This window comes from Balaenoptera acutorostrata, chromosome 3, assembly GCF_949987535.1.
Source record: "Balaenoptera acutorostrata chromosome 3, mBalAcu1.1, whole genome shotgun sequence".
Classification (NCBI taxonomy): domain Eukaryota; kingdom Metazoa; phylum Chordata; class Mammalia; order Artiodactyla; family Balaenopteridae; genus Balaenoptera; species Balaenoptera acutorostrata.
Window position 1 is genome coordinate 92,728,665 of NC_080066.1, and position 16,884 is coordinate 92,745,548.

At 47.3% G+C, this 16,884-nt stretch overlaps 2 protein-coding genes across 4 annotated transcripts in view; both read left to right on the forward strand.

Annotated features, from left to right (window-relative positions):
- The first annotated feature begins 3,089 nt into the window (after positions 1–3,089).
- Positions 3,090–11,220, forward strand: PATL2 (PAT1 homolog 2). The gene is made up of 15 exons (XM_007169717.2): positions 3,090–3,158; positions 3,452–3,542; positions 4,148–4,377; positions 5,003–5,083; positions 5,550–5,692; positions 6,198–6,269; positions 6,499–6,640; positions 7,929–8,049; positions 8,149–8,246; positions 8,460–8,513; positions 8,614–8,741; positions 8,881–9,040; positions 9,603–9,743; positions 10,401–10,498; positions 11,067–11,220. The coding sequence occupies exons 1-15, from the start codon at positions 3,090–3,092 to the stop codon at positions 11,218–11,220; spliced, it is 1,782 nt and encodes a 593-aa protein (XP_007169779.2).
- A 3,172-nt stretch (positions 11,221–14,392) lies between these two features.
- The window catches only part of SPG11 (SPG11 vesicle trafficking associated, spatacsin), a 91,066-nt gene continuing 88,574 nt past the window's right edge, over positions 14,393–16,884 (forward strand). Inside the window, exon 1 of one of the 3 annotated variants that reach the window (XM_057544170.1) lies at positions 14,393–14,447. Coding sequence is in view for 1 of the 3 variants with exons in the window: in XM_007169681.2 (XP_007169743.2) it covers positions 14,459–14,688 (230 nt within the window). In the remaining 2 variants the exon portion in view is untranslated. Of the gene's footprint in view, positions 14,689–16,884 lie in introns of all 3 variants that reach the window. The other 2 variants (XR_009007716.1, XM_007169681.2) reach the window with 2 other exon arrangements.

Sequence of the window (16,884 nt, forward strand, 5' to 3'; positions counted from 1 at the left end):
CTGTACTATTCCTTATGATTGCACTATATTCTTTCTATACATCTATAAATATCCTTTTATTAAAATTCTATATCTTAATAAATTTAATTTTATTAAAATTATCCAATTTCAGTGTCCTATTTTTCCCTGCAGAAACCCTGACTTATGTGTGATGTTTTGAAAAGACTAATAAAATATATAGACTCTGGAAAGAAGAAAAAAGGAGGGGATAATATATAAATAATGTTAGAAGTTAAAAGGGGGACAAAGTACAGGTATAGCATGGATTTGAAAGATACTCTTATACTGTGAATGACTTTATGCCAATAAATTTGAAAACTTACAAGGAATGGACAAATTCCTAGAAGATATATAATTGAACAAGACAGCTTCAAGAAGAAATTGAAAACCAGAATGGACTGACAACCATTAAAGGAACTGAAATAACGGATTAAAAATCTCCCCATAAAAGTGGAGGGCTTCCCTGGTGGCTCAGTGGTTGAGAGTCTGCCTGCCAGTGCAGGGGACACGGGTTCGAGCCCTGGTCTGGGAAGATCCCACATGCCGCGGAGCAACTGGGCCCGTGAGCCATAATTACTGACCCTGCGCGTCTGGAGCCTGTGCTCCGCAACAAGGGAGGCCACGATAATGAGAGGCCCGCGCACCACAATGAAGAGTGGCCCCCACTTACCGCAACTAGAGAAAGCCCTCACACAGAAACGAAGACCCAACACAACCATAAATAAATAAATTAAAAAAAAAATGCAAACCTTAAAAAAAAAAAAAAGTGGAACAGTCCTTAGGTGTTTTATTCAGCAAATGTAAACATTTCCTTTTTTTAATATTTAGTTAGTTAGTTAGTTGCATGGGATCTTAGTTGTGGCAAACGGGCTCAGTTGCGGCTCGCTGGCTCCTTAATTGTGGCATGCAGGCTCCTTAGTTTTAGCATGTGAACTCTCAGTTGCGGCATGCATGTAGGATCTAGTTCCCTGACCAGGGATTGAACCCAGGCCCCCTGCATTGGGAGCACAGAGTCTTACCCACTGTGCCACCAGGGAAGTCCCAACCTTTGTAATGTATCTTTTTTTAAAATTGAACTATAGTTGATTTATAATGTTGTGTTAATTTCTTCTGAACAGCAAAGTGATTCAGTTCTATACACACACACACACACACACACATTTTTAATATTCTTTTCCATTATGGTTTATCACAGGATACTGCATATATAGTTCCCTGTGCTATACAGTTCTAATATATGTTTTGTCTGATCCAAAAGTCCTGTTAAGCTGTCTGTACTTCTTATTCTATTATGGGAAGTTCTAAGAGTCCATGGCTAGCATTACCTCATTCACTGCCTATGCCTCAAGGCTAGCACAGGCTTGGCTTAAACTTAGCACAAACTATGGCAGAAAGCTAGAAAATCTAAAGGATCAGTAAACATATAAGACTTCAAAAGGGGAGGGGACTTTTACAAAAGGCTCTAGGTCCCAAGTGAAACTTCAGACAGCCAAGAGAGGGCTGTAATCTTGCAGACTACCCTTAGTCCACCTGCTCTGGTACTAGTTGGTACAAGGAAGTACCTTCAAAATGAAGTTCTGCATACAGCAAGTGAATCTCCCCCAACACCTGGTCTCTATAACAACCCGATAAATCACTTCTGGAACCCTGAAAGTCACCATTTGGCCCTTTTTTTAAAAATTAATTTATTAATTTATTTTTATTTTTGGCTGTGTTGGGTCTTCTTTGCTGCGCGCAGGCTTTCTCTAGTTGCGGCGAGCGGGGGCTACTCTACTTTGTGGTGCCGCAGGCTTCTCACTGCGGTGGCTTCTCTTGTTGCAGAGCACGGGCTCTAGGCACGCAGGCTTCAGTAGCTGTAGCACACAGGCACAGTAGTTGTGGCTCGCAGGCTCTAAAGCGCAGGCTCAGTAGTTGTGGCGCACAGGCTTAGTGGCTCCGTGGCATGTGGGATCTTCCCAGACCAGAGCTCGAACCCGTATCTCCTGCATTGGCAGGCAGATTCTTAACCACTGTGCCACCAGGGAAGCCCACCATTTGGCCCTTTTGATAATAATACCAGGGTAAATGATTAGGGAGTTATTGAGAGAAACAGCTGAATAGCATTACCAAAAAGGCCTGAACCCAATTAGATATTTGAAAATAATTTCAATAACTTTCAAGCTATTTAAATTTTTTCCCTCACCCATATGGTTCTACCTACAGCAAAACTTTTGAAAAGAATATTTTTCTTTAGAGGCACCAAGAATCATGGCCCTATAACCATGACAATAGGGCCCTAACTTGCATTTTTAATGTAGAGAATTAGCTTCATTTTTAGTTTTATTCAGAAGTTCTGTAAAGCCTGTATGCTTCAGCTGAACACAGGATGTGGGCACAGAACCCAGAATCGCTGAGGGGCTAGATGAGGCGCAGATGGGTCTCAGGTTTTACCACCAGCAGTCCTGAGGTGCTTGTTTTTGTTGTTGTTTCCTTTTCTTTTTAGTCCTGAGCTTCTGAACCAGTTTTCCATTTACAGCAGCCAAGAAGATATGGGATAATCTGTGTAACTCATGCAAAAGTGTTTTTACCTCGAAGATCTGGCTTCTATATTCACAGGGGTCCCTCGTCAGTAGGAGTGCTTAGTAGACTCAAGCTCAAGCGGACTCAAGGACACGGTGAAGGGCAAGCATCACCAGGTGGACCTAAGGGATCCACAAGCACCCTGCCCTGAAGCACTGAGAATTTGGCTGCTCAGTAATTGCCTCAAGATCCACCCAGGGATTTCCTATCCAATTTAATGGAGCAAAGCTTAGGGATTGAAGAGAACAGAACCTCACAAAATTCCTATTAAGGGTGTGGAAAACAGGGATCCTCTTTTTAAATATCTGCTCCCAAATAGCGATCCCAATAAACTGTACTCACAACCATGGATGGATAAAAATGCACTTTAATTCTCTTGCCCTTTCAAGGGTTTTCTTTCTCATGAGTTTGTGTTCTGACATTTCTACCAGGATGCAGTGGTTGGGGATGCTGGCCCTTTAACAGGGGAGCAGGGGAGGGGCTGGGAATCTTAAAGCCAGGGGCTGAGAGCCTGCCTGGCCCAGGCCGCCATGGCTAAGCTAAGCAGGACGGACAGCCACAGTCCTGGGGTGGGTGTCGCCACCGCCACCCAGGCAGCTGTGAGCCCCCTCCCTGTGCACAGACCGAGGCTGGTGGTGACTGTGAAGAAGTGCTTCCCCTCCAATTCCTAGCCCTGCTCCTCCTTTCTGTCCCTTTGCAGGACAGCTCCCTAGAGCTGGGCTAGTGAGGTCAGAGGGTGGAGGTTTAGGGCAGTCTGAGAGCCCAGGGTCCTGCTCCTTGAGATCTGGGTCAAAACTTTTCTGACAACCTTGCTGGGGGGGAGACCTTGGCTGTTTGGGTGCCACGCCATCCTTACCCAGGACAGGGTCTCTGGGTCTCTTCCTTTTCCCAGGTTTACCTTCCAGAGGCTGACAGTGCTCTCTCACCAGAGGAAACAGCCATGGAGCAAGTCTGCCAGCCCGAAGAGATGAAACGCCTTCAAGGTAGTATCACCAAGTGGTCTGTGGTATCTGATAAAAGGCCCGGGAGTGCGGCAGTTTGATGGCCTGGTTCAGGGGATAGACATGGGTTTGGATGTCCAGAATTGCTGGGAGTGATTCCCAGCGATGTCATGATGGTGACTGAGATAACTTTTATGGGCCCTGTATTTATCTCACCTTCAGAGAAAAATGATCAATACCGGCCTTGTGTGGTTGTTGTGAGAATTAAATGAACAGATAGATGTAAAATCCCTGGCACACTGGGGTTAAATTGTTATGAGTCAGGGCAGCTGGAACTTGGTTGATTAAAGAGGCACAGAAAGGGCTGTCAGAGGGGGTGAGCAGGTGGAGAAGCCTGTGCTGGGACTAATGAGGCAATGGAAGAGGGGATGAAGAAACTGAAAGTGATTGGCACCTGCCAGGTTCTGTTTGCTCTAATGGGGATGGTTAGGGGCGCCCTGGGGTAGTGAGGCTGAGTTGAGCTCATAGAACAAGAGAAGATGTTTGAAGATGGTGCTGGAGATGGCTTGTGAACAGAAGTGCTACAGAGAAGCATCCTTTTTAGACCAGGCCCTTCACAGCTGAACCCCTGTCTATTTCCTCCTCAGGCACCCACTTAAACCAAAGCCCAGGAAAGTCCTATGACCCCTTGGCTCTTAAGGAAGTGCTGGTGTGTGCCTCCCAGTTGGAGGAAGAGGAACAAAATGAGGAAGAGAGGGAGGAGGAGGTGGACCCAGATTTAGCCCCTGACCTGGAGGAGGAGGAGGAGCAGGAAGAGGAGGAGGAAGAGAATGATCTCGGGGATCCAGCTGTCCTCAGCGCTGTCCGTAACATCCAGGTACCAGAGCAGGAAGACGTGGGGGAGGGTTGTCCTGAACTGTCTGCATCTCACAGGCTGTTGCTACACATCTCTCTCCTCTTCTTCACCCCTTTCTAGGTGGGCTAACACTTTCTATTTCAGGCTTGAACCCCAGTAAAGACTCTCTCCTTCCTTCCTTCCCTCCCTCCTTTCTTCTGTCTCCTACTTAGTTTCTGATGCTGCCCTCACCTGAATCCAGGTCCTAGCAGGGCTGTGCATCACCTAGAGATGCTGGCCCTGCTCCTGGTGGTGAAAGTGAGTCATCTTTGACCCTGGGCCCCTGTGTCTTCCCAGTCCATCCCTGGTCTTTATTCCCTTGGATTCCCCCAGCAGGTGGAGAGACACAAAGGAGTCCCATGTAGAAATGAAGTTACTCAGACCCTGCTTCAGCTTAACTCCTAAGATGCCAGTCTGGCTTCCCTTCAGTGGAAGGAGAGGGGTCCTGATTGTATTGACTTTGAAATTGAGGGAGGGCCAGGCTGCCACTGTCCTGGGTATTGGAAATGGTTGGTCCTGCTGCTCCCCTCCCCCCATTAACACAGGTGAATGTAGATGATGCCACAGGGGCTCATTCCAGCCTGGGGTTTCCTCCCTCTCATTCCAGAAAGGTCTTCTCAGCTCCCCTGGAATCAAGGCCCCTGGTGTGCTGGGGATGTCGCCTGCTTCCTTGCACTTTCTGTGGCAGGTGAGTCACTCCAGTCTCCATCCTGTGAGAAATAGGCTGGGTGTTGAGAAGCAGCATGCCGCCTGTCCCTTATTTCCGTTATGTTCACTGTGCCCTTGACCTTGCTCTGGAGGGCTTCAGAGGTGTCTGAAAAGAGAGAAGCATGGCCCCAGTGGCTAAAGACAAGATCTGAGTGAACGCTCAGAGAGGAAAGGGCAGGGAGTTGACTCACAGTGGGGAAAGCACAGGCCCTCCACATTGTCAGGGACCGTGGAGTTGCTCCCTAGGAGGTGACAAACCTGTTGGAAACAAGAACGGGCTCTACAGTCTGGTGTCCTCACAACTGGCTCGAGGGGCCCCAAGATGAGTGAGGTTCTTGAAGGAATAAGGCAGGTGAGACCATAGAGGCAGAAAGGCAATCAACAGCAAAAGCAGGGTTCTGTTGGTGGAGATGCCCTTCTCCCAGACCCTGAAATTCCTCTCCCAGACTCTGGACTACCTGGCACCACTTCCTTTCCGGCCTGCCTTTCCCAGCACCAGCACTGCAGCCCCGCACTTCGGACCTCGACTGCCCTCGCCAGACCCATCTGTCCTCTGCAGCCCGTCGACCTCGTGGCCCCTTAGGCTCAGGTACTGGTTCAGAGTGCCCAGGGTCCCAGGGTCCAGGACAGGCTGAGCTCTTCTCCAGAAGTCTCAGGACGTAGTGGCTGAGGAGGCACGGCTGCCCCTCTACCAGCTGCCACAGAAAATACTTAGAGAAACTCACGAAGAGAAGGATGTGGTAGAGTGCAATTCCTTCCCCTCACAGGTAAGGAAATGGAGGCCCAGGGACTGAGGTCAGCCAGCACAGCAGAACTGAGAGTAGGACTCAGAAGTCCTGACAACCAGGCCAAATGGTTTTATATTGTGTCAGGATTTCCTGCAGCCAAGTTTCAGGGAAAAGCATATCCTGGAGGGGAGGTAAGCCCTGCTGAGCTAGGATAGTGATGCTTCATGTGGCTGACGCTTGGGCAGGGTCATAAGCAGGTAGGGTCCCTTAGATGTCTGGCTGAGGTTCCCAGAGGCTAAAGGAATGGGGGTGGGGGGCTGAGAGCTTGCTCCCACCCAGCCCAAGTTTCTTTCTACGTCTTCCCAGTCATCTGACCCAGCTCCACCCTCAGCACCAGCGGATCTTGAAGCAACAGCAGCAGCATGGTCGACCACCAAGGTAAAACCGAGAGGAGAAGCAGGATTAAGGGGAGCCCCCTGCATGCTGGGGTTTCCCTTGTGACAGAGCACCTCCCCCAAAGCCCCACCAGTTAAGCCTCTCACACCCTGGCCCACCTCTGCACTCTGCTGTCCTCCCCAGACATCCCGCTCCGAGCTCTCCACTCCTTGGGGGAGTTCTCTGTGGCAGGGGTGGGTAGGTCTAAAGGGACACTCCTCCTGGCTTGAAGTCCCCCAGCCAAGAAGCCTTGGTCTCAGCAGCCAGACCCCTATGCTAACCTCATGACCCGAAAAGAGAAGGACTGGGTGGTAAAAGTGCAGATGGTTCAGCTGCAGAGTGAGAACCCCCGCCTGGATGACTATTACTACCAGGTGAGCCCCAGGGGCTCTGCCCCGCCTCTGACCTTGGTGTCAAATGGGCCTGACTCCGTGGGTCCTCTGAGATTCTCCCTTCCCCTCACAGTGGCCACGTCCCTTCAGGTGGGAGGAACGATTGCTAAAGGATGGGGGTCATATTTCTACACTTGACATCCAAACTCTCCTTCCCATTCTTCTCCTAAATTTCAGCCACATGGGATTAGTTATGATTCCCCAAACACATTCTGAGGTTTCTGTCTCCGTCCTTTGCCGAGAGTTTCTCCTATTCAGTCAGCAAATGAGGACTCTCTCATCTTTGTACACTTTGGTTTCTCTCAGAAATGACTTGTTATAAACATTCATCTACTTACTTTTTACTTTTTAAGATCTAAAACGCAGGGAACTTTTATAAGTCATGGGATTCAATTTCTTGAATTGAACAAATGCTGGCAGACTTTTGGACGCCTTTCTGTCTGCTTCCTGTCTGCACTTTTTCCATGAGTTTTGGGTTGTCTAAATTGTATTTCAATTTCTCTTCAACCTCCATGAGACCCCTACCGAGATTTCCACCTTTATCTCCTTCCTATTGACATTACTTTCTTCCTTTCTTCCCACCAGCTTCAAAACCCTCTGCCTTCTGCCAGGATTCCTTGAATGTGATCATCTTCCACTCTTGACTTTTAGACATTGCTCCTCAATGAAGGAGCTGTATTTAAATCCTTGTTTGTCTCTCAGTCAGTGGCTTTATTTTAGTTCTGGATTTCACAGTCTTCCTTAAGAAGATATTAGAGCTGCTGCACAAATCCTCACAAGCGTAGGACTGGCCTAGAAGCCAATTGAAGTAGTTTTCTCTCTGTACTTCAAGCTGCTGATTGGTCTTCGTACCATCAGATAACTCTGATTTTGGAGATCACAGGTAGGATCACCAAATTAAAATGGGGAGGGGGAAGGATAGCGGTGTCCCATGTGTAACCTGGAATAAAGATTGCAGGAAGGTTGCAGACCCTGGGACACGTTTGCTTCCTGGCTCTCTGCTTTGCTCTCTGCCTTGCTCTCTGCCTTTCCATCAGATCTGGTGGTGGTACTAGCTCTTCAAGTCCTTAGGATGGGGACCCTAAAACAGCTGGCATGAGGCCTAGGGTGCTTTAAGATGCATTATAGTGGCTACTATAAAGCCCTAAGGTGCCAGGAGCATTTCTGGAATGAATGCTGTAGGCAAGGGTATATTAAGAGGTTGCATTGCAGAGCCCTAACTCTAAGTTCAGCCGATGAGTATACATTTGACTAATCCATGGACTCTCAGGAATATTATCAGAAACTAGAGAAGAAGCAGGCAGATGAAGAGCTGCTTGGGCGAAGGAGCAGGTTTGAGTCCTTCAAGCTGGTCACACCTTACATTCAGAAGGCGGAGGCTTATGAGTCAGGTAGGACCGGGGCTGACCTGCTGGGCTGGGGTGTGGACATCCGGGTTGACACAGGTGGAAAGCAGAGGGGCACGTGCCTGTCTGACTCCTTCCATGCAGTGGTTCGCATCGAGGGTTCCCTGGGCCAGGTAGCTGTATCAACGTGTTTTAGCCCTCGCCGAGCTATTGATGCTGTGCCCCATGGAACTCAAGAGCAGGTAGGAGCGTTATCTTCCTACAGCCTTTTTCTCTCCCCTGTTTTGGAGAAAGGTCTGGAACACTCTCATGCTTGAGTTCAGGTTGGGACCTAAGAGTGAGGAACAAGAGTGATGGGGCTTTGTGGTCTAGCCTTTCTGGATCACATTCTAGCTCACCTAGGCTTGGGCTGCTGCTGTGGAGGTGTGGCTGACAGCCAGGGACTCTTTCTCTAGGAGGCTGGAGCTGCAAGCAGTCAGAGGCTTCAGGTGTTGTACCGGATTGAGAAGGTGAGACATCAGACTTAGCAGTGAATTCCTTACCTCCCTTGAGAACAGGATATACTGACATTGACCCCTTCTTCCTCTCTCCCCACCCTCACATCCCCAGCTGTTCCTTCAGTTACTAGAGATAGAGGAAGGCCAGAAGGACGGGCCCGCACAGCCCTGTGAGCAGCAGAGCAGCCAGCTTGAGAAGCTCTTCCAGGCCTTAAAGACCCAGGAACAGAATAATCTGGAGTGAGTGTGGGAGGGTCACACCTCAGCCCAGGAAGGGACGGCTCAGCAAAGACAGTGGCTTAGCTTCTGCCTCTCCTTTCTGACCTGTGGCCCTTTGCTCTATGCACATCCCTGCAATGCTCTCCTATGTCACCTGTAGGGAGGCAGCGGATGGCTTCCTGCAGGTGCTCTCCGTGAGGAAGGGAAAAGCCCTAGTGGCCCGGCTGCTCCCCTTCTTGCCCCGAGATCGAACTGTCAGCCTTCTTCTGGCCATCACCCGCCATCTGCCCCTCCTTGTCAAGAGGGATGTGGCTGATCAGGTACTGTGGCATTGAGTGGAGGAGAGGACGGTTTTGTGGATGGGTTAGGAGTGTTTATTCCTCCTCGTCTTCCCCTCCCTCCTCCCTCCTCCCTCCTCCCTCCTCCCTCCTCCCTCCTCCCTCCTCCCTCCTCCCTCCTCCTTCCGATCCCCACCCCCAGAGAAGCCAGAGAAGGTGCTGGGCAGTGAGGAGTGTGGACCCTGCCACCCTCAGGTGAGGGGGTTTCAGAACAAACTACCGCAGGAACAGCTGATCATCTTCAGGCAAATGAAGAGAGGAAAACCCACAGGCCTATGGTTACACAGGTGTGAATGTGCTCTGGAGGTTGAGAAGCTCAGGACTCCCTGATAAGTGGTGAGCCCCATAGCTACTTTGCTTAGGGAAGGCATCTTAGACAAGTGGGTACTGAAGGACCAGTGTTAGGGATGGAGACACCTGAGTGGTGATAGGCCTGGTAGGTCTGACCTGACCAGAAGGGGCCAGAGGCAGGTGAGCAAGGAAAGAGACCGGAGGTGAAGTTGTCGAGGAGTCACAGGGAGGCCCTTACCTGACCTTCTTGCAGGCCCTGCAAACGTTATTCGAACCTCTGGGCAAATGTATCAGCCACTTGACCTTCCATGAACTCCTCCAAGGACTTCAGGGGCTCATGCTGCAACCACCTGGCTCCTCAGAGCGGCCAGTCACTGTGGTGCTGCAGCATCAGGTAACACGCGTGGGAGGCTTTTGTCTTTCCGCAGGTGGTTCCAGGTGCTATCTGGAATGGACCCAGGGTGGGGCTGCTCTTTTAACAAGCTCCCTGATGGTGGTGCTGCTATCACCTCTAGATCAGAAGTGATAGTGAATCCATTTTACCAAAAAAATGCTGAACTATACCACCTGTGTGTGTTTATAAATCATGTATGTGGAACACTATACTTACCTTAGGTACATAATAAATACAAGATGAGACTCTACTAGATGTGAAAGATCTCATATCTTCTAATATCCTAGTGGATTATCTTGTGAACCCCTCTGAAGATCTTTGCCTAAAGCAATGCCTCTTAAAATGGGCTCCACAGCCTACCCGTGTCAGATTCCTGGGTCTGTTCATGATCCGCAGTCTCTGATTCGGGGGGGCGGAGCCCACAAGTGTGCATTTAATCAGCTCCCCAGAGCAATCTTTTGGAATATTCAGAGCAGTGGTTTCCTTGGAAAGGGCTCAGAGTTCTTGGCCAGCCAGTATAAAACTTGATGGGTTTATGGGTGTTGGACTCCATTTGTACCTGTGAACTTGCCCTTTTAGTTGGGAAATAGCAGAGCCAGGGAAGCACTGAATGCCTAGGGTAAACTCATTTTACTCTGGATACTTTATCACTTGCAGTTTGGAATATCTTTGCTCTATGCCCTGCTAAGTCATGGGGAGCAGCTGATATCACTGGATTCTTCCCTAGAGGAACCCAACAGTGACCACACAGCTTGGTAAGATCATAAAAGCCTTGTAAATACTATTTCAGTACCCATGGGATGTATAGGCTGAGCCAGATGAGATGTTTCCTGAGTGGTTTATTCAAGCACCAGGGAGGAGGTTGGACAGAGAAACAGAGTTGTAGCTGTTCTGCCCTTTTTTTTTTTTTTTCCTGTAATGCCCTAGAGTGTTGTCCCCCATGCAAGGCAGTGTAAGATAGACTCTAAAGCTTGTCCCTTTAATTACTCACAGGCCTAGGTGTGAATTCTGCTTCTGTCACTTATCAGGAACATAACATTGGGGCACATTATTTTACTTTCCTTAGCCTGTTTCCTCATCTATAAACTAGGGATCTAAGGATAAGGGTACTAACCAGTTAGAGATCTAAAGATTAAATGAAATGGAAGATGTGTAAAGCACTAAATGTTGCCTGGCACATACCAAATGTGCAAATGTTCTCTCTTAGTTGCTGGAGGTACAGAGGGTGATAGTGGTGGTAGAAAGATAATAAGAAACCTGGGCCCTGAGCCTATTTCCTGCATGCATACAAAGATGCTGATGTATTACTTCTCTGCCCTCCAGGACAGACATGGTAGTTCTCACTGCCTGGGAGATAGCTCAAATGCCCACAGCCTCTCTGGCAGAACCCCTGGCCTTCCCCAGCAACCTTCTTCCTCTGTTCTGTCACCATGTGGACAAACAACTGGTACAGCAGCTGGAGGCTAGGATGGAGTAAGTGACTGTGGAAACAAGGTCATAGCCCCCTGTTCAAGCCCAGACTAGATTCTGTCACTTCTCTACTACTTTTAAACCAAGAGTATGGAGGATAACTTGCTTTTAGAAGTATTTCTAGACATTGGTACTTACTGAGTAACCAGTCTGCTCCAAGTTAGGGTCGTGGGGCCTGTTTCTTCAGCCAAACCTTTCCATTTATTCCCAGGAACTTTGATTATTTATCATGCTAAGCTATCTGAGGGTAAGAACTAGTTTGAGAAGATGAACTGTTCATTAAAGAAGTATTTGAGGGACAACTCAAACGTAAATAAGATGTAAACACACAAACAACATGTAGGTCATCTCTCAGAACTTACCACCTGCTGGAAAGAGACATATTAATCACATCACACAATATTTTAAAGGGAAGTTGTTTGGAGTTAACATCTCTTCTCTTTGTAGGTTTGCCTTGATCTACTGATCAGGTTGTTCCGGAATACGTATATGCGGGAAGAGTTTAATGATCAGACACTAGTTGTGTATGGGTTTTGCCTAAAGCGATCCAGAGAGTCTGAAGACAGTTGTATGCCTTGATATATTGGTGAACCCTGCCCAAAACCTTTTCTTATGCTTCAAAAAGTTGAACTATGTGCCTAAAAAGGCATGGCAAAATGAGGTATAATTAAAAAGATAATAGAATGAAGTGTTGCAGTTTGTTTGTAAGTTAAGAAAATGGCTTTCATTATACCTCCTATGTGTGAAGCTTTAAGTGTCCTTAATGTAAGGGACGAGTCCTTGTTATGTCTAACAATAGACTGACCTTGGAAACTGTTCGGCTGTTGCCATTTTTTATAAGTAGCCCTAGCTGAGCTAAGAGCGTTTTATATAAATATCTCCTTTGAGATATGGGATGTTTGGTTTACTTTGACAAACAAGGTCATGCACTCATCAAAAAACACGAGTCCCTTTTATGAACCAGGTACCATTTTAGGTGGTCGAGAAACAGTGGTGACCAAGGAAAAGCCCCTGCTCTTCTGGAGCGTACATTCTGATTGCACAGGGACTGACAGAAGACATCAAATAGTGATAAATACCATGGTGAAAACAAAATTGGGGGATGAGTGACTGGAGTGGAATGGAAGGCCTGTCAGTAGAGGCTACAATTAAGCTGGAATCAATGACAAGTATTCCATGCAGAGGCACTAGTGAGCACAAAGCCCCCAAAGTGAGAATGAACTTGGTGTGTTTCAGGAAAAGAAAGAAGGACAGTGTGGCTGAAGTATACAGGTAAGGGGTGGGGGGGAGGGTGATAAAGTAGGAGAGAGGTAAGCAGAGTACACATCTGTAAGCCATGATTATTTTTTAAAGTCTGGATTTTTAACTGCTGGGAAGTCAGAATTTTAAACAGGGAAGTGACATGACGTGATTTTGTTTGAAGAAGATCACTCTGACTGCTGATTGTTAGGGGAACAGGATAGAAAGCAGAGAAAAAAAATGTTCAGAAGTTTTTTTTCCAAAGCTGGGGCAAGAAGTGAAAGAGAAGAAGTTGGGAAAAGGTTTTGGAAGAGTTGACAGACATTGCTGATGGGCTGGATAAGGGTGGTGGTGAAGAATCCAGGATGACTCCCAGGCAGAGTGAATGGTGGGTGCCCTAGACTAACGTGGGGAAAACATGAGGAAAAATGCATTGGGAAGGGTTATAATCAACATTGTAGATGCTTTAATATGTCCTGTTAGAAATCCAAGTAGATATATCAAGTAGGTAAAGAGCAGTCTGGAGGCGAAGGAAAAGGTCAGGGATCAAGACACAAAAGTGGGAGTATCAGCACACAGATGTATTACAAGTTAGGAGTGAGGAAAAGATGATGTAGGAAGAAAAGCCAACATAGGGGACTGAGGAGGAGTTATCTGAAAAAAAATAGGTTGAAGATTACGGAAGTGGTGCTACCAAAGTTGGAAAGAAAGTACTTTAAGAAAGGCGTGTGTGGGCTTCCCTGGTGGTGCAGTGGTTAAGAATCCACCTGCCAAGGCAGGGGACACGGGTTCGAGCTCTGGTCCGGGAAGATGCCACACGCAGCAGAGCAGCTAAGCCCATGGGCCACAACTACTGAGCCTGCACTCTAGAGCCCGCAAGCCACAGCTACTGAGTCCACGTGCCACAACTACTGAAGCCCGCATGCCTAGAGCCGGTGCTCCGCAGGAAGAGAAGCCACTTCAGTGAGAAGACCCGGCTCACCGCAACTAAAGAAAGCCCATGCGCAGCAACAAAGACCCACGCAGCCAAAAATTAAATTTATTTTTTTTAAAAAAAGAGTGTGAAATGAGGAGAGAGACGTGACGGAGGAGGGAGGCACTGACTACAGAAAGTCAATTTGGAATCTTCTGAAAGGGTAGCAGAGCAATTGGACAGTAGGTAGTAGTCTATGTAGGTTAAGGAACGCTTTTCTTTTAAAGAGTGATATTACTGCATGCCTGCATGATAATGAAAGCACTCCAATAACGTGGCCGGGGCAGGGAAGGGTGGAGAGTAATGAAGGCAAAGAAAGTTTACAAAGTCCTACAACAGGAGGAGGATGGGAATCAAAGCACAGACAAAGGAGGTGACCTTTGATAGCTGTGTGACCCCATCTGATTGTGGAAGAGAATGTGTTAAGAAAGGCACTGCTGTCCTTTAGGAGACCATTCCAAAATGCCTATTTCCCACCTCTTCTCGCCCCCTCTGCTGCCGATCTTGGATTATACCTCCCAGAGGAAAGAGGAGTAGGAAACAGGACCTCTACCACTTCCACCCACGCTATTCCCCTGGCTGTTACAACGGATATTATTTGATGTCAGCATCAAGTCAGCTTCCTCATGGATCGGTCAAATACCAGGACATTACACCACTCAGGGCCTGCAAGCAAAAATAACAGCCCAATAAAAGCGAAGAGTGGCAGGCACAGGCCTCCAATAGGTAGGAGGCAGCAAGGGTAAGAAAGCAAAGGGTAATGCCACTGAGTGAGAACAGCTGCTACAGCCACCTTAGGCCGCTAATGGAGGCCCTCAACTCTCTCAGCAAACCGTGGGCTCAAAACATACGCAGATGTGGCTTTGCTGGAGTGGGTGGTGCGGAGAATGTACCCGGGCAGACTACGTCACCGGGCAGACTACGTCAGCACATCTCTCCCCGCGGGAGTCACGAGGCCGAGGGCGGGTCGGCTACAGAGCGCACGCGCAGGACGCAGCGGGCCGTACGGACCGGAAGGACCGGTGCGAGCGGGATGGCTGCAGACAAGGGGGCTGGAAGCGCTGAAGCCGTGGAGCGGGTTCTACCCGTGTTGTTGGTGCCGGTTCCCGCCGAGGCAACAGGGCGGCTGGGATCCCGGGCGCAGTTGCACAGGGAGCAGGAGGTTCTGGGGAGCCTGACGGCTGCAGGCAGCCTTCAAGTGCTTCCCTTGGCGCCCGGCGGCCGGGGCGGGGGCGGCTGCCGCCTGGAAGGCCGTTTTCGGCAGTGAGTGCTTTGGCCGGGCTTGGCCTTGTGGAGGGAGTCCGCAGCCTTAGCTTGGCTGGCGCCTCTGCTCCCCTCCTACCTTGGAGGTAGCGGGAGAGGGATGACGGTGGAGGGCAACGCCTCAGAGGCAGGCCCTGTTCCTTCGGAACATTTTCCTCGGTTTGTCGCGTCCCTGCACCCATTCTTTCCCGTTCCGGGTGGGTGGAGACAGTATCCAGATCTTCTCCGGATGTGGAGAACCTGTAATGAATCCCAGCTTGGACGCTTTTTTAATTCATTTAACACAGGTTGACTAATCGTCACTGTGCCGTGCCCCACGCCCATTTTCTTAAGTTAAATCTGTTAAAGATGCCAGCTGAGGGGCATCATCTCTCATTTGAATCATCCTGTTACCTTTTCCTTATCTCTGATACAAGTAGCTGTTTCCTTCACATTTGGGCTTCCGCTCCCCTCCACCCCCCTTCAAGGACAGAGCCTACTTTTTCTACTCTCTTGTTCATGTATTCACTCAACAAATACTTATTATGCGCTTTCTGTTCGTTACCTAGGAGCAGTGCCTAAAAGGTTTAATAAGACAGTTCTTACATGTGAGGTTGTATGGTTGGGAAGACAGAAAAGAAACAATTTCAATCATGTATTACTTTCTACATATGTAACTCTTACAGTTTACATCATTAAGTTTGAGAGTGACTTCCGACACTTTGGACTCTTTAATAACAAAACATTTTAGAAATGTTATGACTTTGAGTAGCCACAGAGGAGTTCTGGAATCTCCAGGTCCTATAAAAGTGCCTCACGGTAGAGATTCGTTTGTTCAATCACTGAATGTTTTAACCTGTTTGTCTTCTTTATTCCTGATCTCTAGTTGCTAGGAAAAGGAATCTCTCCTTACCATAAGTTAGTTGATTCAACAGTATTAAGTACCTATGAACACAGCCATGTAAAGAAAGGAATGAGGCAGAGAGAGAACCTCACAGAAGATAAGCAGAACAGACATAAAATAATGGGGACTTTTGTAAGCTATTGCATGAAATTAGTGGGGGAGGATCAAGAAGGGCTACTTTTTAGTTTTTTTAGTTGAATTAATTCAGTTAAAATAATTCGTAGGGTAAAAATAAGGACAAGCTTATAGTGTACAGAATTTGCTTCCTCCTCAAAGTATGTATGGTCCTTTGTATATTGTTGAAATCACTGTACATTATATATTATGTTCACTGAAAATTCTCTTTCCACGTGGCAGTATAGTCCCATGTGCTAATGATGTTACTGGTTTCACAGTATTCAGCCTTTTATATCTTAATTTTGTTTAACCTTTTCCATATTTGACCTCAGATTTCAGTGTGAACAGTCAGGAATTGGCTGTTTATGAAACATCATTCTAGGTATAAAGACAGAAATATAAAATGTCAATGTTTTTTTCTAATAATAACATAGTAGCACCAAGTCCACTGTTTTTAGATATAAAACTTACTACTTCTGTAGAAAAAAGCTTTTTTTTAAAGGTGAAACTTTATCAGCATGGTAACCTCATCTCATTCCATTGCATTGTTTTCAGAATTGGGGCTCTTTTTTTTCTCTTTTAATGTAACTTAATTTTATTATTTAATTTGAAGCTGTAGCATCATTAGCCTCTTTCCATCCTTGTTAGTCATGTTGGGATGTTGACTTTACACTGCTTTAAATATTCTATAACTGCACTTAAAATTGAAAATTTAGTTCCTCAGTTGCACTACCCACGTTTCAGGTGCTCAGTAGCCACATGAGGTTGTTGGCTACTGTATTGGACTTTGCAGATGTGTAGAACACTTGCATCTCATGGAAAGTTTCATTGGACAGAGCTATTTTATAATATGCCACTTTAGAGTCTTCAAGTCTATAAATGCAAATAATCACTTTTTTTTAAGTTATTGAAAGCATTTATGTTAGCAAAACGTATTTTGTTAATTGTGAAGACCATCTCTTATAAATAATAGACATATTTGATTGTTGAAACATATCCTTGATCATGACAGTTCCTTTATAAATATCATCAGTCCAGATTTAGGATGAAGGAAAAAAGCAGCCACCATTTCTTGCTCTTTGCCCCCTTTTCACGAATGACTCCTATATTCTTGTGTTGCCCTGAAGGGGGCTGAGGGGAAAGAAGTGAGGAAGGGGAAGGAGATGGGGGAAGGGGCTGGAAGTTCTAGAGCAGTT